The sequence below is a fragment of the Schistocerca americana genome, chromosome 8 (assembly GCF_021461395.2).
Source record: "Schistocerca americana isolate TAMUIC-IGC-003095 chromosome 8, iqSchAmer2.1, whole genome shotgun sequence".
NCBI lineage: Eukaryota > Metazoa > Arthropoda > Insecta > Orthoptera > Acrididae > Schistocerca > Schistocerca americana.
In genome coordinates, this window is record NC_060126.1 from 227,464,105 (window position 1) to 227,489,395 (window position 25,291).

The window sequence follows — 25,291 nt, forward strand, 5'->3', positions numbered from 1 at the left end:
CGTAAAATACGTGGACAACTCTTGTTTGTGATGTGCACCAGGTCGTCTAGTAGAATGGCTCGCCCATGTCGTATTAGATTTAGGTGCACCGAGGTGGATGGACGAACTGTAATAGTGCAGACAAATTAGTGATACACGAATATACACTTTACTGCGCTGTAATACGTATGTTGTCCAACAACTCGTTGGATGTGCTTGCAGACAGCTGAGGTGTCGGGGTCGACGTCCATGGGTTCGGAGCCTGGTAGTGGCGATTACTGACCCCACGTCGTCAGATGTAGTGCAGACTGCATCATGCGGCCAGACAACGAATCTGTAAACGAAGATTCGGCGGCAGGATCTCGAAAATTAAAGGGCCGCAAGCCTCCTGGACCCTATACAAGAAACATGGATCTACCTAATGATTTTACAATATTGCCGCATTCCCAGCTCATTCGTCTGCTGTACAGTCTGAAAAAAGTTATTAGCTTTATACAATGCCTAAGTGGGTAGAGAAGGCGCCGGCCACCGTGGTGGGTGCAGCAGATGAAGCAGTGTGTGGTGGTTCCGTCCGTGGAGCAGCACCGCTGATGAAGGGCCGTTGCAGAGCTGGGAGCGCTAAGAGGAGACAACGAGCAGCAAAGCTAGTTGCCGTGTGGGGTGGTTGTCAATCTGCTGTTTGAAAGTCACATGAAGCTCTCCGCTTCTCAGTTTGATCGAGAGTGAGAAGGCGCACTGGTGATGTGACAAATGCCATTGGTTACCGAAAAGTCCTCATGATCTCCCGATATATATTGAGGTCCGTTCTCAGTCACTAGCAACTCTGGAAGACCTTCAGTGCAAAATGTGGACCGCAAGACTCGAGTGTGCAACGTGTCGATGTTGGAATTCATGGGCACGACAAAAGGAAACTTACTATACGCGTCGACAACAATCAGCCGGTGAATATTCCATTAGGGTCCAGTTAAGTCCAAATGAACGCGCTGCCAAAGCGCTTCTGGTTTTGGTCAATCAAAAAAATGTTGAGAAGGGGCTGCCTGGTGTTCCGCACATGCAAGGCATTGTGTCATCATCTGTTCTGTTTTAGCGTCCATGGCGAATCAAGTGCAGTGTCTGCGAGCCAATTGTTTCGTGTCGACCACGCTCCAGTGTCCCTGGTGGAGCAATTTGAGTACATGTCTCTGGAGAGCCTTTGAGATCGCCACATGCGATTGTTGTAATTCAGTGCGTAGCAAAGTAACACCTTGAAGCACTGGCAAGTCATTCCTACGTGCAAAGTAATGATTTGTTTCACTGAGCGAGAACTGTGCGGCTGGTCCCGGCAGAGGTTCGAGCCCTCCCTCGGGCATGGATGTCTGTGTTTGTTCTTAGGATAATTTAGGTTAAGTAGTGTGTAAGCTTAGGGACTGATGACCTTAGCAGTTAAGTCCCATAAGATTTCACACACATTTTTTGAACTGAGCGAGACGAACCCATGCAGCCGCAGCGCAACTAGATCTGCAAGTCATGATCTGCTTCCACTGTCTGGGCGATCTTCTGGTGATGTTAGGAGAATTGGTCCAGAGCATCAGTGTGACAACATGATGCTTCTGATGTGTCAAAGTCTCCATCTGGTGCCACGTAAAGACGCGTTTGTCCGCACTGGCCTGCTTGGATGTAGGCCTGTAAATCATCTCGTAGTGATAATGCGAGAGAATAAGAGCCCATCGTTGCAATTTTTGTGCAGTGCAGTTTGGAATAGGCTTGGCCGGGTTGAAAAGTGACTGCAGCGGTTTGTGGTCAGTGACTAAGTAGAATTTCGTTCAACACAGATATTGAGGAAATTGATTCACTGCATAGATGATTTTAAGAGCTGCGAATAACTGAACTGAGGCTTGTTGAGAAGATTGGAGACAAAAGCTATTGGTCTGTCTTCAGAACCAAATCTGTGTGAAAGTACTGCGCCAATGCCATACAAGGATGTGCCGGTGACCAAGACAACTGGTTTACCAGAATTAAAATGGACCAGACAACGATCGCTGAGCAAAGCGCCTTCCAATTTTTGAAATGCAATGTCACATTCTGTAAGTAGGCTGTTTAGGTTTTTTATTGGTAACGCCACCTGTGTGCAGTCTGTGGCTGGTTTGCATTGTTGTCTGCCATTGTAGTGTTGGGCAGCGGCAGCAGGATGTGAACAGCGCGTAGCGTTGCGCAGTTGGAGGTGAGCCGCCAGCAGTGGTGGATGTGGGGAGGGAGATGGCGGAGTTTTGTAATTTGTCATGAACTGCTATATATATTATGACTATCAAGGTAAATACATTGTTTGTTCTCTATTAATTTCTTTCATTTGCTAACTATCCCTATCAGTAGTTAGTGCCTTCCGTAGTTTGAATCTTATATTTAGGTGGCAGTAGTGGCGCTCGCTTTATTGCAGTAGTTCGAGTAACCAAGATTTTTGTGAGGTAAGCGATTTGTGAAATGCATAGGTTAATGTTAGTCAGGGCCATTCTTTTGTAGGGATTTTCGAAAGTCAGATTGCGTTGCGCTAAAAATATTGTGTGTCAGTTTAAGCACAGTCATGTATAAATTGTTCTAAGGGGACGTTTCAATTCGTGGAACTGCATGAAAGGTACATTCTTGCGTCGAAGATGGTGAAAGGGCGTCACGATTTGAGCTGTACGAGGAATGAAGCAGATGTAGTAGGTGATCTACCCAAGTCTGATTGCAATTCAGAGAGATTTCTTTACGATTTGAGGTCACGAATAGCTTGAAAGTGCGACTGCGCCGGATGAACACCTTGGGAACTGATCACATGACTCAGGTACGCGATTTCAGTCTGAAAGAAGACGCACTTGCGATTGTTACATTTAAGGCCTGCCTCTGACAACACTTTAAACAGGGTGCGCAAATTAATAAAGTGCTCATTTGCTGTGCGACCTGATACCACAGTGTCGCCTAAGTAATTTGTACATGAAGGCGCAGATGCAGTTAACTGTTCCAGATAGCGTTGAAAGCTCGCAGGTGCAGATGCGCTACCGAAAGGCAAGTGAAGTAATTTGTAGAGTCCCGTGTGTGTATTAACCATAAACACTTCCTGTGCCTGTTCATGTAATGGAATCTATAGGTAGGATTCGCTCAAATCAATCTTGGAGGAGTAGTAACCCGCAACTAAGCTGTCCATAAGCTCATCGGTTCGCGACAGTGGGAATGAATCAACTGCTGTCTGAGGATTCACTGTCGCCTTACAGTCTCCGCACATTCTCAGTTTCCCTGAAGATTTCTTCACGAAAGCTAACAGGGATGCCCACAAGCTGGCTGTGATGAATGCAATGACGCCTTTTTCCTGCCACTACGCAAGTTTCTTTGCAACATGTTCACAAAGCGCGTATGGTACCGCGCGAGCCCTGCCAAAGCGAGGTTGTGCATTGCCTTTCATCGTCGCATGAGCAACAACATTGGTAGCTTTACCTAAGCACTCAGTAAACAAATCTTTAAATTCGCCACACAACGGACCAACACTGTCTCTAGAGTCAAACGAAGTAAGCGCTTGCATACTGTCTACAATACGCAATTCAAAAACATGGAAGAAATCAAGGCCTGCCTCTGACAACACTTTAAACAGGATACGCAAATTACTGAGGTTCTCCTCTACTGCGGACTGTCCCGTGAACGCAAAATCTGGAATGACACAGTCTTTCGCAAATTTTGATACACGGCAGGTACAAAAATGGCTCTGGGCACTATGGGACTTAACTTATGAGGTCATCAGTCCCTTAGAACTTAGAACTACTTAAACCTAACTAACCTAAGGACATCACACACATCCATGCCCGAGGCAGGATTCGAACCTGCGACCGTAGCGTTGGCCCAGTTCCAGACTCTACCGCCTAGAACCGCTCGGTCACCACGGTCGGCTTAGACGGCAGGAAGGCTAAAAGATCCTAATACTATACTGTCCATTATACGCTGTCAGCGTAGTTGCTGACTTATGTAACTTATGTTTGCGAAGCAGATCATAATTATTCCGCCGCGCGGGGTAGTTGCGCGGTCTCAGGCGTTTTGTCACGGTTCGAACGGCTCTCCCCGTCGGAGGTTCGAGCCCTCCCTCGGGCATGGGTGTATGTGTGTGTTGTCCTTAGTCTAAGTTAGGTTACGTAGTGTGTAAGCTTAGGGACCGATGACCTCAGCAGTTTGGTCCCAAAGTCCTTACCACAAATTTCCAATTATTGTGATGTAGCGGTGACACTGGGGCACTCGTGTCGTACTGAAACTGAAGAACACTTTGGACAGCAGTAACAAGGTCGACAAAAGTTTGTTGGAGTGGCGTTGCACTGAAGAAACTACAGCTTCTTTGTATTGCACAGTTTCACTGTTACGTTCTACACTAGCAATCACAGCTCGGCTCAGAAAGGAAGTGAATTGTGTGGGCGTTTGTTCTGAGCGGAAGTTTTGTAACCCGCAGATAAATAGCTTTATTGTGTCCGTTCTTACCACATGCAAAACAAGTCGCGTAACGCAAAGGGCATCGGTCACATTTGTGAGATTTGAAACAGCGTGGGGAAGATTTCCCGTCGGTAGATTTCCGACCAAGTTGTTTACATGGCGAACTGTGGCGCACCCGACTGGGCCGCTGTGTGTTTGCCTGCTGGACTGCTTACGTTGCCGCGCAACGTTATCTCTTCGGGGCACGGTACCAATGTTCCCCGCATGAAAACTGTAAACTGGAATGTCGCACGAATTTTGGAAGTCAATAACCTGCAAAACTTGTTGCAGCGTGGGGCCAGGATATTTTAAGACTTGTTCACGGATTCTACTATCTGCCACGTTTTGAGTAATAGCGTCACGAATCATCGAGTCACTACAGTATTTTCCACATCCACTCTTAAATGTGTACTGTCTTGTGAGCCCCTCCAGGTCTGTCATCCATTGCCTGAAGGTTTGACCTGGTTGCTTCTTGAGCCTAAAGAATTCAAATCTGGCAGCCGTAACATTGATCTTATCGTCGTAATATTTGTTCAATGCTTGAATAAGCTCATCGTGGCTAACTACACTACTGGCCATTAAAATTGCTACACCACGAAGGTGACGTGCTACAGACGCGAAATTTAACCGACAAGAATAAGATGCTGTGAAATGCAAATGATTAGCTTTTCAGAGCATTCACACAAGGTTGGCGCCGGTGGCGACACCTGCAACGTGCTGGCATGAGGAAAGTTTCCAAACGATTTCTCATACACAAATAGCAGTTGACCGGCGTTGCCTGGTGAAACGTAGTTCTGATGCCTCGCGTTTTTGAGGAGAAATGCGTACCTTCACCTTTCCGACTTTGATAAAGGTCGGATTGTAGCCTATCGAGATTGCTGCTCGCTTTGGTCGAGATCGGATGACTGTTAACAGAATATGGAATCGGTGGGTTCAGGAGGATAATACGGAACCCCGTGCTGGATCCCAACGGCCTCGTATCACTGGCAGTCGAGATGACAGGGATCGTATCCGCATGCCTGTAACACACCGTGCAGCCACGTCTCGATCCCTGAGTCAACAGATGGGGACGTTTGCAAGACAACAACCTTCTGCACGAACAGTTCGACGACGTTTGCAGCAGCATGGACTATCAGCTCGGAGACCGTGGCTGCGGTTACCCTTGAAGCTGCATCACAGACAGGAGCGCCTGCGATCGTGTACTCAACGACGAACCTGGGTGCACGAATGGCAAAACGTCATTTTTTCGGCTGAATCCAGGTTCTGTTTACAGCATCATGATGGTCGCATCCGTGTTTGGCGACATTGCGGTGAACGCATATTGGAAGCGTGTATTCGTCATCGCCATACTGGCGTATCACCTGGCGTGATGGTATGGGGTGCCATTGGTTACACGTCTAGGTCACCTCTTGTTCGCGTTGACGGGACTTTGAACAGTGGACGCTACATTTCAGATGTGTTACGACCCGTGGCTCTACCCTTCATTCGATCCCTGCGAAACCCTATATTTCAGCAGGATAATGCACGACCACATGTTGCAGGTCCTGTACGGGCCTTTCTGGATACAGAAAATGTTCGACTGCTGTCCTGGCCAGCACATTCTCCAGATCTCTCACCAACTGAAAACGTCTGGTCAGTGGTGCCCAAGCAACTGGCTCGTCACAATACGCCAGTCACTACTCTTGATGAACTGTGGTATCGTGATGGAGCTGCATGGGCAGCTGTACCTGTACACGCCATCCAAGCTCTGTTTGACTCAATGCCCAGGCGTTTACGGCCAGAGGTAGTTGTTCTGGGTGCTGATTTCTCAGGATGTATGCACCCAAATTGCGTGAAAATGTAATCACATGTCAGTTCTAGTATAATATATTTGTCCAGTGAACACCCGTTTATCATCTGCATTTCTTCTTGGTATAGCAATTTTGGTTCAAATGGCTCTGAGCACTATGGGACTTAGCTTCTAAGGTCATCAGTCCCCTAGAACTTAGAACTACTTAAACCTAACTAACCTAACGGCATCACACACATCCATGTTCGAGGCAGGATTCGAACCTGCGACCGTAGCGGTGTCGCGTTTCCAGACTGTAGCGCCTAGAACCACTCGGCCACCCCGGCCGTCTGTAGCAATTTTAATGGCCAGTAGTGTAGTTCTGACCTCGTAGTAGAGAATAACTTCACACAAGTGCAGTAAACGGCGACAACAACTGTGGACAGGTAAAAAGACTGCTTCACAGTACCTTTCATTTTGTGTGCCTCAAATTGCGGCAAGTATTCCGACCAATCTTCCTTTTCTTCTTCAAATTGTCGAAATGGAGGAAGCACGAGGGTTGTGGTGCTTGTGGGCGGCGCAGTGGGTGACGGAGTCTCATTCTGTATATCATCTGTCGCCATCTGCGTAGCAGTTCCCCAAGCTAGCTTTTATCTGCATTTATAACTGAAGAAAGAGATTTAGATGGAGCAGTGGAGCCGCAGGGGTTTGAGTTTGTGGCCGGCCGCGGTGGCCGAGCGGCTCTAGGCGCTTCAGTCCGGAACCGCGCGACTCCTACGGTCGCAGGTTCGAATCCTGCCTCGGGCATGGATGTGTGTGATGTCCATAGGTTAGTTACGTTTAAGTAGTTCTAAGTTCTATGGGACTGATGACCTCAGATGTTAAGTCCCATAGTGCTCAGAGCCATTTTTTTGCGTTTGTGACGCCGCTAATTGTGAGGCAGGCGAATTAGGAGTTTGGATCGATGGTTTCGACACGGTAAACAAATGCCAATACAAACACACAAGAAATCCTAAATCTAACTTGTGAACTGTGGCAGCACAGCAAGTAAACAGCAAAAACAACAAAGGGCACTAGACTGTAACAAAAAATTTCCAAAAGCACGAAAAGTTAAGGAACAAGCAGCGAGTAATAGCAAAGTGATACAGGAAACGATGCAGCGTAGTGAGTTCGGAATCTCGTCGCCTGGTCGCCTGGGTAGAACGGCTCGCACACCTCATATTAGGTTCTGCTCTGAGCACTATGGGACTCAACTGCTGTGGTCATAAGTCCCCTAGAACTTAAAACTACTTAAACCTAACTAACCTAAGGACAGCACACAACACCCAGCCATCACGAGGCAGAGAATTACCTCGCTGTTGATCTGCCAGTGATTTGGAGCAGCACTCCCTGCACAGGAGTGTCCCAGCTTATCAAGGAAGACTGTTCTGTTGATTTCAACTCTGTACAGTGCTTTTACTTTTTATTTATCTCTTTTAGTGTCTCATTGGTACTCAGATGGGGCTTTCGTCGAAACTGAACCGATATCGACATGAAAAAACTTTTCGACAGTCACAACGCCAATTCTAGCACCGTGAGTAGACAGTAGATGATTTACCGAAAGAGTTTCCCTGCACACCCAACATCGTGCAATACGGTTATAGCACGGCAGCCCCTAGCAGTCACTTACGGCAGGCACTGTCACACTATTACCTGTGCTCCAATACTATGCCAACACATGAGATGAAGCTTAATTACGCGTCAGTGAAATGTGGCGAAGTTAGATTACGTTTTCCACTGCAACGATTTCTTTAAGCCACATTATTCTTGCCAGTATTACTGCAGCACCATTAAGGCTGTGTTCGCTGTAGCTTTTCGATAGTACAAACAATAGTTAAGGCGACCAATGACAAATCTGTCTTCAATATGCATTGTAATTTCGCGGTATTTTGTCCATATGGGTTTGTACACTCGTGAGCATTTTCATGTACCTAGAAGCAAGTAGCACCCCGTTTAGCTATAGTGACGTCTGTGATACATCGAGCCATGGACTAGAGAGCCACTGAAAGCTTTGGAATTGATTTTTATCCATAATTGTTAAACAATCGCCTCAGCTCATTAATTCTTGAGTGTCTAATCCTCACTCACAAGTGACACTGTTTGATGGGTACTGAGACGAATGCTGCCACACAGCCACTGTCTTTAACACAGATATTTTCTGAAAGTCACATTTTGTTTAACAAATTTAAACGCCATTTTCCTGCTGCATTCTACATTTATTTACGTTCTAGATGCGTTTCGCCTTTTACATTAAGGCATCTTTAGTAGATTTAATGTGGAATAATACAGGATCCAGAATGTTTAAAAAAATTGTCAGCTACTCCTACAGGAGGTATTGTTGGTCAAAACTAGAAGGAAAGTCCGTGTAATCACATGTCCGGAAACCAGTACCTGTTTGAGATATCGGCACTTGAAGATCTGCATTTCGCAGCCTACATTTTACGAGATTCGGAACTTTAATAGCGGCAACTATTTGTTTACAGCTCGTCCAAAATGCTGTTTATTTTTGGAACATAACCTACGACCACCTTAGGGACAAAAGTGATGACGCTTTCTGCAGGACGTGACCATCATTTTGCAGGACAATGCTCAAGCATTGATTTGTTTGACTGATGGGGCTGCTAAGTGCTATATCACCTACTGCACGCCCCTCACTTAAGCCGTCGTGGGTTCAACTCGATTTCTAAACTGGAGGAAATGCTTCACGGCATTCAGTTCAGAACTGCTACAAATTCGTCGGGCAATAGACCGTGCCGCTCGAACTGTCAACACAACTGGCACTGCTAAGAGCATCCTACGACTTCCACATCGCTGGCAACGGGTTATACACAATGCTGGTGACTACCTTGAACGTCAGTAAAACTTTGAAACACTTATCTATTTTGTGCGAACTGTAAATAAATAGTTGCTACTATTAAAGTTCCAACCCTCGTATTTACGCATGATGGAGCCTCCACACGAGACGACATAGTGAAATGAAATGTGTTGAGGCTAGAGTCTCCTGTCGGGTGGACCGATCGCTTGGTTCGTGTCTTTTTAGTGGACGTCATTTCGGCGATTTGCATATCGATGAGGATGATAAGATGATGGAGACAACGCGACACTCTGCCCCCGAGCGGAGAAAATCCGCCAGTGCAGCTGGGAATCGAACCCAGGCCCCTTGGGTGGATTCGGCCGCGCTGACCACTCAGCTATCGAGTAAGACACGGGATAGTGATGTATCACAAGACTCACGTCTGAGCAGCAATCATCATAGTGAGGCATCATGATCGCCTCATTATGGGCAGGAATTATCGGTGATAGACTACAGGGACATAAACTCTGCTGAACAGGTTAACAGATGCTGTGTATCACAGGTTTCTAAGCGTTAAATTACCAGCTCTATTTGAAGCGTTACGCTTGCAGAAAGATAACGATTTTGGTTTATGCCCCAATTTCTGTGGATGATGTGACAGTATCTCACCTCAATGCAAGGTTTATGGGCTATGGATTGGTCGAGAAGTCTGGTAGCGAGGCCTCCCCATTCACCAGACGTGAACCCGTTGGATTTATGGCTATGGGAACATCAAAGACACTAGTACATACCTAACCCATGGACAATATGCAGGCTTCACAGGAGCGTGTAACCAATGCATGTAATGCAGTCTGAATGGAGCCAAGTGTATCTGAAAGCGTATGTGTTTCACTGCGAAGAAGGGCTATGATAACCATATAACCATATCGAGTAATGCCTATTGTGTCTGGTTCAAAGTAACAGACAGATGGGAATGAGGGGACAGATTGGCCCTTATCTCAAAAGGTATTGATTTCTGGATGCATCATTGCAGGAACTTTTATTCTAATCTTTACTTATACTACCTTCTGTAGGAAAATGAGACACTTCCTATAACCATCCTTGTGTACTAGTGCTATTCGGAAAGTGAGGAACGACCGGTCGCGAAATGAAAACCACTGTGAAAATCCGATGAGGCTTTTCACAGACGTTTTGGGCAGTGTCTCTACTATGCCCGTCGATCGCTTCAAGACGCTCTTTTCAGTTGTGAGCGCATTGTGAGCGAGTAAAGGTGCCTAGAACAACAATGTCCGCCACCAAGTAGGAGGGCCCACTGAGAGGCTTCGCCTTAATGAATGCAGCCCACCTATCACAACTGCCACGCACTTCTTTCTTCATGGCAATTCTCAGCCGCACTCTGCAGGGGCAGTGAAGACGCACGCCCCTGCAGCCTTTCCGATTTGAAGTGTTCGATCACCCACAACACAGCCCTAATTGGCTCGTCCTGAGTGTCATCTCTGTTCACATGAAACGCTGGATACGAAGACAACACTTGGGCGCAGGCTACGCGCTGTACATCAGCGTAGAGAATTATCGGAAAGCACAGGCGGTTGCCTTCTATGACGATGGTGTTGGAAATTTGGTATAACGCTCCGACAAATGTCGGAGTCGGAGTGCCGACTATGTAGAAAAGTACGTGGAAGGTGTAGCTAAATGTACAAAGAAAATAGTTTTTATTTTCGCTGTTGTTTCCATTTCGCGACGGATCGTTCCTTACTTTCCAAACAACCCTCGTATTAGGGAACATTTCGCGTCATTATTTTTGCTTAAAGTTGTTTGTTCACTCTGTCGAAATTTGCGTCTCTTTCGATCATAGATCGGAGGTTTCGCTGTTACTTAACTTATGAAACATCGACAAACTTGCAAGTCGTGATCTTTTTGAAGCGACATTTCGACATCCAGACCAGATCAGCAAAAACGCAGATTTCAGGAGTACGAAAGAATAACTGTTAGTAATAATTGATTCATGTAGAAACTATGGCGTGAGCTGCTGTCTTATCCGTAAGTACCTCGTATGAAAACAAGACTGCATCATTCTACATGAAATCCAGTGAAGGTGCCTTAACGTAAAAGGCTAGACGTGTGTGGGACGTAAGTAGTTATAGACTGCAGCAAGAAAAAAAGAACTTATAAAGCGAATATTTCTATACGAGCTGAGGAAAATGCCCACGAAGACAAACTGATGATTAACATTTCACTCACCATGTAATGCTTGTAGACGAGACACTACGCTGAGCGATGTTCTACAACACTTAATAGAAACGAGTATTATAGCTGTTGATGAGCACAGGTTAACCTACGCACGCTGTGTCGCTCTGCCACTCTGTTATTCTTTTCCCTATATTGCTTAAATGATCTTTCAATCATCTGAATACTATTTGTTTTTTCAAAGACCTTAATGTATAGTTATTGTCGTTTGTGTAGCAGTCAGAAGTTACAATATGAAACGAATGTTTTCTACCGTTCCATTTTCCAACAATGGGAATGGTATGACATAAAGGGTTATTCGTGGGTACCTCTGAAATTTCATAAGCGACTACAGGGCGTACAGAACACAGACACACATCAGTGGAGAGAACATCTCTCCCAGTTTTTAACTCGCGTAGACGTCATAATTTGGGCTTCGCTGGTGATGTGGCAAACATCAATACGTGCGTCGAATTTGTTGACACGATGTGTCGAGGTAAGCACAACGGCAGCTCGCATTGCAAGGTTGGTAACTGGGTTGCCTACATGCAGGCGCCATTGACAAATATAGAAACGAGGGCTAACGACGAAACTTGAGGACAGCGCAACCTACAGGTGCTATCTGTAATTATAAGAATTCTGCAAACCACTGGCAAGCCTCCGTTTGCCACGGGGCATTGATAAACAAGAATAAGATGCAGCAAATTCCCACTGCTCTCTCATGACTTGTCGTGGGACACGTACGATCCGATGGTAGTCACAGGGTTACCGTTTGCATGTCTCTTTGGTTAAAAAATGGTTCAAATGGCTCTGAGCACTATGGGACTCAACTGCTGAGGTCATTAGTCCCCTAGAACTTAGAACTAGTTAAACCTAACTAACCTAAGGACATCACAAACATCCATGCCCGAGGCAGGATTCGAACCTGCGACCGTAGCGGTCTTGAGGATCCAGACTGCAGCGCCTTCAACTGCACGGCCACTTCGGCCAGCTGTCTCTTTGGTGGTATATCTATTGTCAAAAGCGGTAGTGACAGAATCGCTTCAGTTTAAGGAGTCTACGTGGAAAGAAAGGGACGTATGAACATCCAGCGTTTATGAAGAGGTGTTAGGGTCATTAAAAATGGAGAAAATCAAGTCGACAACGGTTTGTCACGCTACTTCACGTCGTCCAGCTATCTGAAAGTCTCGTAAATGGGAACGATGTCAGTAACGGGAAAGAGCATGATCCACACAGTATCTCTAACATCCTGGAAAGAATTCTTTCATATGGTATTCTTTGGTCAGGAATCCGCTGCTAGTATTTTCAGACAGAAACCATCAAGTTCCATTTCTCTGACAATATTCGCACCATGTTGTGATATTCTACACTATAAGTACTCGTCATTTTACAGCGCGGAATATGAATTTCACTAGCAGATGATTTCAATTACTCAATCACAACAGATCTCCAATGTTCTCCTCCGAATGCGAAAGTGTTTTGTTGACATTTACCTGCGTAAGGAGAAACGATCATTGTAATAAAATACCAGAATTCAGAGTTTGCACGGAATGATTTAAGCGTTCGTTTTTCCCGCGCGCTGTTTGAGTGTGGAACGGTAGAGAGATCGAATTAAAATGATACGATGAACCCTCTGCCAGGCACTTACGTATGAATTGCAGAGTAGTGATGTAGATGTAGATGTCAATCTCTGTATCCGACTGTGCATTTACGTGTCCAACGTGAGCATCACTGCTAGTTTTCTGACTTACCACTAGTTCCAAATAAAATAGTGTACTTTGTCTTGAAAATATACTCAAAGCCGGACAGAATTACACGTGACTCGGAAAGGTGATATGGCTAGTGGAATCAAGAGTGACTTCCATTACGGTTTTCTAAATTGTTGTTTAGCTGTAAATGTTTTTCAAGTAAATCTATTAACTGCAGTTCAAATATAATCGATTGTTTATAACAGAAAATGGTTCTGATAGACTGGCACTCTCATTTGTAGCAACAGAGGAAGATCTTTTGGAACTGATGGAACACTGGTATTTCAGTTGATGGGGCCTAGGCCTGGATTTTCCCGTACGCTCAGGGAAGGAAGCAACAGTTCACGCACTGGAAATCACCATTTTCGTTAACAGCAAAATTGTAAATTTTTGGTAAGATCTTGTGGGACCAAACTGCTCAGGTCATCGATCCATAAGCTTACACACTAGTTAATCTAACTGAAAGTAACTCACGCTAAGGACAACACACACACCGATGCCCGAGGAAGGACTCGAACCTCCGACTGTGGGAGCCGTGCGGACCGTGACAAGGCGTGCAAAACCGCGCGGCTACCCAACAGAAAAAAAAAGATTGTGTGAGTTGATAAAGGCTCGAGGAAAATTAGGGTTTAACATCTCATAAACGTCGACGTCATTAGCGGACGCAAACACTAACTCGCATTGGGAACAACGGGAAAGGAAGTTAGCTGTATCTTTTTCGAAATAAACATCGCTGCAGTTACCCCATGAGAGTGAAGAAAACCACTAAAAACCCAAAACTGGATGGAAGGGCAGGGAATGGAAACGCCATCCTCCCATATGCATGTGCAATGTCTTATCACTGGGCACTTTGCTTGATCTAGAGGTTAAACGCTATGGTTATCCTATTCCTCGATATCTAAGACGTCATTATTGTGGGATGGGTAGTTACTTGAAAGAAGAGGAAAAAATTATGAACACATTTCGGGAATAATGTTCAAGTGAATATGAGAGAAGGAAAAAAATTCACTTGTGGAGGAACGTCTGCATCTCTCATTACTATAGTGCATTACCGGTGAAGTGAAGTCTGACTACTCATCTCGCCACTGCCACATCACGCTGCTGGTTGAACACCGTGTGTTACTTTCGCAATTCCGAAAATCATATAGTCGCCAAAAGAGACTCGCTTTACCACCATGCAAGAGACAAGAACGGAAACGGCGGACATCCTGAATACAATCACGTAAGACGTCGCGTAGAAACGTTTTGAGAAGTGGATGTATAAAGTGCAGATTTCTTATAACTGAACGGGTCCTACGGAGAAGAGGGCCACAACTAAATGACCTTGTACGGTAAGTACACGAATTTGCACAATCCATTTCATGCTTTTGTGTCAGACATTGTGTGCATAAAAACTTTCAGTCCTAAATGCAACACTGTATCGTCTTAATTTACCAAACTACTACTTTTTATAGTCCGATATACCTTTGTTGTACCTTCACACAATCTGTGAACTAATCTTGTTTTTCTTCATTTTGTACTATTTTACTAAAATTCATTACGGAAACTGCGATGCTCTTGCACATTTACAGTGTCATTAGGTTATCGTGAATCAGCATAACACACAGCAAGCTGTGCCTGCTGAGTGCAAGAAATAGCAATAATAATTCTTGTCAGTTTGTGTGTTGGTTTATAATGTGCAGGCCATGTGGTGCTTATATCTGTCTGGTACAGTAACCATAATTTGCATTCATCCCCTCTCATCTTCATTCCCCAGAAAATTATTGTGCAGCATTGTAAGTAAAAGTCAATAACTGTTTACTGTGTTTAATATATAAGACGAATGACGATCAATCGATTCGACATTTACTTCCTAACGCGATGATCATTACTTTTATATATTTGTTAAGATCTTTACTTTCCAAGTTCTGGTTCCTTGCACATTAATTCATTTTAGGACGCTTCGCGGCACTTACAGTCTACAGGTTAGTCTACTTTCCCGCATAAATGTCCGATCATTATCAACTGTCCGCTACACAGTATAGATGAATACTTACAGGTAGCCGCAGGTACACGTATCATTGTTGTTGTTGTTGTTGTTGTCTTCAGTTCTGAGACTGGTTTGATGCAGCTCTCCATGCTACTCTATCCTGTGCAAGCTTCTTCATCTCCCAGTACCTACTGCAACCTACATCCTTCTGAATCTGCTTAGTGTATTCATCTCTTGGTCTCCCTCTACGATTTTTTCCCTCCACTCTGCCCTCCAGTACTAAATTGGTGATCCCTTGATGCCTCAGAACATTTCCTACCAACCGATCCCTTCTTCTAGTCAAGTTGTGCCACAAACTCCTCTTCTCCCCAATTCTATTCAATACCTCCTCATTAGTTATGTGATCTACCCATCTAATCTTCAGGATTCTTCTGTAGCACCACATTTCGAAAGCTTCTATTCTCTTCTTGTCCAAACTATTTATCGTCCATGTTTCACTTCCATACACGGCTACACTCCATACAAATACTTTCAGAAACGGCTTCTTGACACTTAAACCTATACTCGATGTTAACAAATTTCTCTTTTTCAGAAATGCTTTCCTTGCCATTGCCAGTCTACATTTTATATCCTCTCTACATCGACCATCATCAGTTATTTTGCTCCCCAAATGGCAGAACTCCTTTGCTACCTTAAGTGTCTCATTTCCTAATCTAATTCCCAGCATCACCAGACTTAATTCGATTACATTCTATTATCCTTGTTTTGCTTTTGTTTATGTTCATCTTATATCCTCCTTTCAAGACACTATCCATTCCGTTCAACTGCTCTTCCAAGTCCTTTGCTGTCTCTGAATTCATAGGTGAACGAATTGTTTTCAAGTGAAAAACTGGTTTTTTAATACCTTAAACGTTTCTAAACTGTTGGTGGTTGAAATATTGGCCAAAGTGTTCGAAGCTGTACAATCATTTTTTTTAGTTCGCATATAAGGACCCGAGCAACACTTTTCGCTACCGGTCTGGTTGCTACAAATCCGAATTTCTATTGCCAAGAAAACAAACTACCTGCAGATATCTACGCGACACGCGTCAGTGGTTGAAATGGCAATTACGATCTCCATATGGTTACGTAGTTTGACAAACAGTATTACAATCTTAAGATTAATGGTGCCAATTGGTACTCCCTTTCTGGATAACTACACTCATGCTCATAAATTAAGGATAATTGCATAACGTGGTGCCACACGACGTGGAACTACACAAAACTGGCGCAAATAGCATAGGCACACAGGGAACACACACGATACAGATCTGTAAGTCCACGGTATTGGTGATGAGTTGAGAAAACCGTCCCGAAACACATGTACTACAAAAGGCCACTGTTTCATGCGCATGGACCCCGACATCAGTATGGGATGTGATCACCATGCACACGTACACAGGTCTCACAACGGGTTGGCATACTCTGGATCAGATGGTCGAGCAGCCGCTGGGGTATATCCTCCCACTCTTGCACCAGTGCCTGTAGGAGCTCCTGAAGTGTCGTAGGGGTTTGAAGACGTGCAGCGATACCTCGACCGAGAGCATCCCAGACGTGCTCGATGGGGTTTAAGTCTGGAGAACAGGCAGGCCACTCCATTCGCCTGATATCTTTTGTTTCAAGGTACTCTTCCACGATGGCAGCTCGATGGGGCTGTGTGTTATCATCCATCAGGAGGAAGGAGGAACGAACTGCAAACCTGGAAAGGTGGACGTACTGGTACAAAATGACATCCCGATGCACCTGACTGGTTACAGTTCTTCTGTCAAAGACAACATCAAACCACGACCTCCATACATGTCCCTTTCAAGGACATTAAGGGGTTGGTATCTGGTTCCTGGTTCACGCCAGATGAAAACCCGGCAGAAATCACTGTTCAGACTATACCTGGACTCGTCCGTGAACATAACCTGGGATCACTGTTCCAGTGACCGTGTACTGTGTTCCTGACTCCAGCCTTTACGGGCTCTCCTGTGACGAGGGGTCAGTGGAATGCACCTTGCAGTTCTCCAGGCGAATAAACCATGTCTGTTCAGTCGTCTGTAAACTGTGTGTCTGAAGACAACTGTTCCAGTGGTTGCGGAAAGGCCCCGAGCAAGGCTACCTGCAGTACTCCGTGGCCGTCTACGGGCACTGATGGTGAGATATCGGTCTTCTTGTGGTGTTGTACACTGTGGACGTCCTGTGCTGCAGCGCCTGGACACGTTTCCTATCTGCTGGAATCGTTCCCATGATCGTGAGATCACACTTTGTGGCACACGGGGGGCCCCTGCTACAACCTGTTGTGTTTGACCAGCCTCCAGTCGCCCTAGCATTCTACGCCTCATAACGTCATCAATATGTGTTCTTTGAGCCATTTTCAGCACACAGACACCATTAGCACGTCTGAAAACGTCTGCACACTTAACCCGTACTCTGACATGCACCAATACTCCTCTGCGTATGTGGACAGCTGCCAGCGCCGCCGTTGGACGACCGCAGGTCAAATGCACCGCATTGTCACACCCCGAGGTGATTTAAATCCGCAAACCGCCCACCACAGCATTGTTTCACCATGTATCAGCATTATCCGTAATTTGTGAGCATGAGTGTATTTCGATGTACACCAGTGAATAAAACTATAAGTCTACGTTCTAAATATTTACATAAGCCAAACTTAAACTTTATGACACCAAACCGCTAGTCCTGTTATTGCCTAACAAGCGGAAAATTGATTATTAATAAACAAATATCAATTGAACAAGACTGAGTTTAATTATAGAATGCAGGCTTTCAGGCCGGTATTTGCGTAAGTGCTGATATTTTTTTTTATTGGCGAAAGCCACGGTGCAAGGCAAAATTCTCTGCCTAACGTTCGAGTCTGTAATTCCTGTCTGCATCGTTAAAGTCTGTGATGACGTCTTCATAATTGGAAGACGAAAATATAGGCAGATAATTGTGCCTTTGATGACGGCTCTATGCCCGTAAGACAAATGTCAACAATCTCGCAAAACTCAGTTTATGTGCCACACAGCCTTAAAATGAAATTATTCTACAAAGAATCCATTGATGCGCTGTTTTAAAAGCGTTGTCGTAGCTAAAGCGATTTGCCTCGGTGTACTGTGAGCCGCGGCAGTGCTGCTTAGTTGCACCCTGCAGTGTTTCCGCTGCGCCTGACTGGCCGCTTGTTGCAGACGGATGGGGAGTCGCAGGCGGCTCGCCAGGCCGAGGTGCGGCGCCGGGCGCTGGCCAGGAAGCGCGCGCACGCGCAGCAGGGCCGGCTGGGGCTGCGCATCGGGTCTCCGCCGCCGGTGGCGGGCCGCAAGCACGAGACCGTCCAGACGTCCGCCTACCTCGAGGAGGTGAGTCCGGCACACTGGCGGCGCTCCTTCTGACCCCCTCCACCCAAAGGGATACTATACATTCATGTATTATCCTGTTCCATAACACAACAACTGAAAAGCCTCAGATTGCAAACTCACCGCACAAAATAAACTACTGGCCATTAAAATTGCTACACCACCAAGATGACGTGCTACAGACCCGAAATTTAACCGACAGGAAGGAGATGCTGTGATATGCAAATGATTAGCTTTTCAGAGCATTCACACAAGGTTGCCGCCGGTGGCGACATATGTAACGTGCTGCCATGAGGAAAGCTTCCAACCGATTTCTCATACACAAAAACAGCAGTTGACCGGCATTGCCTGATGAAACGTTGTTGTGATGCCTCGTGTAAAGAGGAGAAATACCTACCATCACGTTTCCGACTTTGATAAAGGTCGGATTGTAGCCTATCGTGATTGCGGTTTATCGTATCGCGACATTGCTGCTCGCGTTGCTCCAGACCCAATAACTGTTAGCAGAATATGGAATCGGTGAGATCTGGAGGGTAATACGGAACGCCGTGCTGGATCCCAATGGCCTCGTATCACTAGCAGTCGAGGTGCCAGGCATCTTATCCCCATGGCTGTAACGGATCGCTATCCCTGAGTCAACAGATGGGGACGTTTGCAAGACAACAACCATCTGCACGAACAGTTCGACGACGTTTGCAGCAGCATGGATTATCAGCTCAGAGACCATGGCTGCGGTTACCCTTGACGCTGAGTCACAGACAAGAGCGCCTGCGATGGTGTACTCAACGACGAACCTGGGTACACGAATGGCAAAACGTAATTTTTTCGGATGAATCCAGGTTCTGTTTACAGCATCATGATGGTCGCATCCGTGTTTCGCAACATCGCGGTGAACGGACATTGGAAGCGTGTATTCGTCATCACCATACTGGCATATCACCCAGCATTATGGTATGGGGTGCCATTGGTCACACGTCTCGGTCACCTTATGTTCGCATTGACGGCACTTTGAACAGTGGACGTTACATTTCAGATGTGTTACGACCCGTGGCTCTACCCTTCATTCGATCCCTGCGAAACCCTACATTCCAGCAGGATAATGCACGACCGCATGTGGCAGTTCCTGTACGGGCCTTTCTGGATACAGAAAATGTTGGACTGCTGCCCTGGCCAGCACATTCTCCAGATCTCTCACCATTTGAAAACGTCTGGTCAATGGTGGCCGAGCAACTGGCTCGTCACAGAACGCCAGTCACTACTCTTGATGAACTGTGGTATCGTGTTGAACTGCATGGGCAGCTCTACCTGTACACGCCATCCAAACTCTGTTTGACTCAATGCCCAGGCGTTTACGGCAACAGGTAGTTGTTCTGGGTGCTGATTTCTCAGGACCTGTGCACCCAAACTGCGTGAAAATATAATCACATGTCAGATCTAGTATAATATAATTGTCCAATGAATACCCGTTTATCATCTGTATTTCTTCTTGGTGTAGCAATTTTAATGCCCAGTAGTGTATTATTCACTGCTTGAAAAGAACACAGTGGCCGCTTTGAAGCTCTATTTATGGAGCTCAACGGCTACCAGGCGGTGGTATGACCCTCCACCGCTGAGGTTATTCATGGCAGTGGATGGGGATGAATGTGCCAGGAGGTTGTATCGAATCAGTGCAGTAAGATCGCTCGAACGCAGTCCTGCCTACGGGTCTGCACGGAGAAGTAGACATATGTAACAGAATTCGCTCGAAGGAAACGTACCAAACGTCATGGATCGGAGACGAATGTCGCGCGACAATCGGTTACGAACACGACGGAAATTAGTGCTGTCAGTAAATGTAAGAGCATCTCAAGCGGTTCCCGTGGGAACATTGCATGTAGTGGACATTTGGAATCAGGTAGCTCGCAAAATGCCATTGCTTACACCGGATTATATAACATTGCACGTCTTTAATTCGTCAAACTATGCAATGGACGGTAGCTCATTGGAAGCGTGTAGTGCTGCCCTACGAGTCTCATTTTTGCCTCGCTACTAGTTTTATTAACGCTCAGGTCTGCACCCTACTCGAGTCTACCATCTAAGTCGTCCCATCTCATCCCATAAGAAATATCTGGGACTATTTCCAATAGCGGGTGGAACTTAGCGATCACAATACCCACAGGTAATCCTCAATGACTGACTTCAGCTGGCATGCCTCTTTCACCCTTACTGTCCCCCTATTCCTCGCTGTCACTGAAATACTCTCTGTCTCTCATTATCGCTGGCTCTCACCCACTCCCACTTTCTCTTTCTCTTTGTTCCTTCACTCTGTCTGCTTTTCCCAGCACCGTTCTGTTGCTGTCAACTTTGTTCTACTGCCACTGTTGCCCTCTCTTTCTCTCAAACTGGCGTTGTCTCCTTTGCTCTCTATGTAGTAACCCAACCACTCTCTACTCTATTCCAGCATTTATTACTTTTCCGCCTCTTTCCCACTGCCAAGTCTCCTTCTCTCTCAGTATAAAAAGGCGCGAATATGTTCGCACGCAGACATATTTGGGAAAATTTTTAAAGGTTCTGAGCAACGTAGAACGAGGCAGCTGGTACCACACTCTCCAGTCAGAGTCTTTTAAACAAATAGTAACATATTCGCATTTTTTGTACTCCAATGCGAGCAGCAGCAGAGCATGTAATTCATATGAAAAGAAATGTAGTGGTCAGCAAAATTTAGATAGTTTTCTGACGTGAAAGTGAAACAACGAAAAACTAATTTTACATCTCAGAACGGATTTTACGACCAAAAATAAAATAAAAAAATTCAGATGCTTCAGTACTATAACACGAGGTTCCCAGATGATAATGCAGACGCTTTAAGCATGTTTCTCTGTGCTACGTCACTTTATAAACTAGTTTCTCCCCACACCGTGTTTTACATGCGTGCATTACGTATACAAGTATGGGTAGATTTGAACCTCTGTGTGTTGCAAACGAATAAAGTTATGAACAAAATTTTAAAGGTTGAGATTAGGATCTTAGGGGTTCATCGTAAAAATTGCAGCCATTTGCTGTGTATAGCTGTACTGGAATCCTCGGCTGGGTTTTGGTCCACAGGTAACGTGGGAAATATAGCGAAAAACCACATTTTGTGGGTTTTTCCGAGAAATTGCCCATGAAGTGATGGTGCTTCCATACGTCTCATAAAGCATACGACAGACCATATCAAATGCTAAAAGAACCAAGCGATTTTCTCCATTTGCGTGATCGGAAAAAGTAAGTAACATACATACTTGGACCCTGTACTGCAGGACAGTGACATCAAGAAGAACCTTCTGTTGGGTATGCAAATGGTCCGAGGGATATCCAAAACAGCAATATAACCCCGGTTATGTGCACTGGAAAATCCCCTTCTTATGTATATTAGGTACGCACACTGTCGCATGCATACCGACATAAAGGATGTGGAAAAACAATTTGAGCAGATGTGTAGAGCAGAAAGACACTACCAAACGCATGAATTTCACTATAGAATTAGGGGTCGCAGTTGGGTATTTACGACGCTACATGCATCAACATCAGCCCCAGCTGTGTGACGGTCTTCAAGTCTGAAACCTTTTTGAATTTTTTAGATGCAAACGAACTGCACTTTACTAACTCGCTAAAAGAGACTGTACCGCAATGCAGAACACTGATTTTCAGTAGCGTTTCATCGTATTCAGAAGGTACAGTGGTCCGACTAGTATAGGTACCATCAAGAGTGAGTGTTATGAAGCAGCAGCATGGAACATGGTTTCACTTGGAATGAGCTAAATGACATGCACTTGGCCTACGACGCTGTTCATAGCAATAGTAGTTATGCTGTGAGATGCTAGAATGGAGGGCTGCATTAAATCAGTTTTCGAACTGAGGAGCTCATCAGCAACAACATGTGTAGTGACTGTAGCATTACTGCTCATAGCGATCTTCTTGACCATCTTCTCTTACGCATTATGTCCCAGTTCCGTTACGATTGTGGCTGTGAAGAATAAGTCATGGATCATGTTAACAAAATTACGGTGTTTACTCAAAATAGTCTGCCTCTGAATCAGTACACAGCTAAAATCGTTTCAAAAGTGTTGTGAGACACTCACTACGGTCCTTTTTGGAACTGCATTTAGTGTTGCAGTACAGTTTTTTTGGATGTCCTTAAGTGCGTCCAAAAGGCGACTCTTCATTGCCAACTTCAGTTTGGGAAACAGCCAAGAATCGGCTTGGGCCAAATCTGGCGAATACGGCGGCTGATCCTGGACCGTGATACATCTGGTGGCCAAAAACTAGCTCGCGGTCTACGCTTTGTGGGCTAGGACGACCTGGAACCTGCCTCTCGGTATTCGGGTCGAATTCGACGAATTCTCGCCCGCAGTCGAAGGAGGACGGCGAAATAATACTCAGAATAACGGTTTGCTGTTCTAGTACAAACTTCTTCTGCGTGATTCCTTTGGATTAGAAGAAAACTGTTAACTTTGTGTTCACACGACTCTTCTGAAAGCTCTGTTCCTTTGTTTTCGGCTGCTCTGTGCTCAATAACGCTGCACACTGCCGCTTTGTAAGAGGCTCATATTGCAAACATTATGTCGCGTTACCAGTTATTGTGGATTCCGTGAAACCAGTACCACTCTGGGGTGTCTGTAGCAGGTTTTTGCACTGTTGAACTCTGCCATGTTTCTGATCGCCTGCGAGTCTGTGTATAGCACAAACCGCGCACAGACTTTCCTTTTACTCAAATATTCTGTCAAAATTCTGTGCACAGTAGTTTTTGCTATTCCTGACAGCTACTTGATGAGTCGTGCAGAAACACATCTGATGCCACGATTTTGATGATATTTTGCACATTTTCGTGAGATTTATTTGCGACTTTGATGTTTGTGCCACGGACATGGTCGGAAGACCAGACACTATTCGGAATCCGCACCTGTAATATATTATATGTACGAGGGTAATTCCAAAAGTAAGGTCTCCTATTTTTTATAAGTACATAGACCTGTTTATTTGTACAATGGTTTACATCAGTTTACAGCTTGAACATTTAGCTTTTTTTCGACATAATCACCATTTCTGTCGATGCATTTTTGTAGACGCTGTGGCAGTTTTTGTCATACCAGCTGGCCGTCATGCTGTTCAGAAAGTTATGAACCTCTTCTTTCACCTCGTGGTCGGAGCTGAATCGCTTTCTGGCCAAATGTTCTTTTAACCTAGGGAACAGGTGGTAGTCACTGGGCGCCAAGTCAGGACTATAGGGTGGGTGGGTGATTATGTTCCACTGAAACTGTTGCAGGAGAGCAGCGGTTTGCCGAGCGATGTGTGGGCGAGCATTGTCATGGAGAATGTGTACGCCCTTGCTCAACATTCCTCTTCTCCGGTTCTGAATTGGCCGTTTCAGTTTTTTCAGAGTCTCACAGTACCTGTCAGCGTTAATTGTGGTCCCACATTGGTAAATGATAGGTGGAGGGGGGGGGGGGAGGGGGGAGAGAAAGGAAAGGGAAGGGATTAATGATGCCAGCTGAACAGGTAAATTACCCAGAATCAGGGACGATGAGTGAAAATGTGTACCGGGCCGGGATTCGAACCCGGGATCAACTGCTTACTAGGCAGGTGTGTTGACCACAGCAGCATCCGGGACACAGTGTTACCGCAACTGCGCAGACTGTCTCGGCGCGCCCCATGGCTGACACACATTCCCTTCGAGCACCACCTCCCTACAGTCCCTGTCCATTTGCACCATAGTCGCTATTCTGAGATTCCCGCAGGAGGTTAGATGTACTTGTTCTTCCACACTGAAGAAGGTGGATCTATTGCCCATCTAGCCGAATCAGTTATTCTATCGCTTGAGCCTTGTCCCGCAGTTACGCAGGGTCAGCCATCGTTAATCGGATTTGGCATGTTAATGGTTAAGGGGTGGCCGGATGCCCTTCCTGCCGCCATCCCGTAACCCCCGGGACGGAATTAGTGTACCCCAACTGTCTGCGTCGAGTGTAATCCATGGAATAGTGCGAATGTGTTCAGATGTCTGCGCGCCGTGTAACTGAGGCGGAACATGGGGACCAGCCCGGTATTCACCTAGTGGGATGTGGAAAACCGCCTAAAAACCACATCCAGGCTGTCTGGCACATCGGCCCTCGTCGTTAATCCGCCAGGCGGATTCGATCCGGGGCCGGCGCGCCTACCAGAGTACAGGAAGCACCGCATTAGCGCTCTCGGCTACCCTTGCACATCTGGGCGAATCAGTTATATGATGTGTAAAGTCTGTCTCCACCTTCAATTTACATGTAACATACCGTTACATTTTCGTCTAGGATGCCTGGTGCAGTGATGCTAGCGCTTTCAGCTTCTAAACGGTTGTTGCTGAAACTTCATGGATGATAACACCGCAGCTCGCCATGAGATATCATTGCAGTTTGGAATTTGACACAAGCAGTCCTTACGGAAATGGGACACACTACGTTAACTAGTTACAACTAATCGTAATACGTATGTTTTTTAAGAACGTCTTGAGCTAGGAATCTGTGGTGTGCGTACTGTAAGACCTTCGGTACACACACCATCAGATTATTTGACTTGTCGCTCTAACGAAGTAGGCGAGTGTCAGCAATATGTCTCGTGGTCTTGTCGTGGCGTGTTTATCTTCTGCCGTTAGACGATTGAAATGCCACTTGCACGCTTAGAGTAGCAAATTGACGGTGACCAACTTTAAACAGAACTTGATTAATCTTCACACACATTTATTAAAATAGTAACAAGCATGAACCTTACTTAACTTGATTCTGGATGCTGTTTACAATTGACAATCTGAAGTTCCTTTGGTCTTGGTACGTTAATCTTATTCTCACATATCTCTGATACTTGACAAAGTGTCTATTCATTTACCTTCATGGCTACGTACAGGAATATGATAATCTTATTAGGCGCAGACTGAAACTTGAC

The 25,291-nt window shown here is 45.5% G+C and overlaps 1 protein-coding gene across 1 annotated transcript in view; it reads left to right on the forward strand.

The window, feature by feature from the left end:
• LOC124545131 (radial spoke head protein 3 homolog) overlaps positions 1–25,291 on the forward strand; it is a 318,786-nt gene that overhangs the window by 204,365 nt on the left and 89,130 nt on the right. The window contains exon 4 of the mRNA XM_047123957.1: positions 18,197–18,364. Coding sequence (XP_046979913.1) covers positions 18,197–18,364 — 168 coding nt within the window. The remainder of the gene's footprint in view (positions 1–18,196; positions 18,365–25,291) is intronic.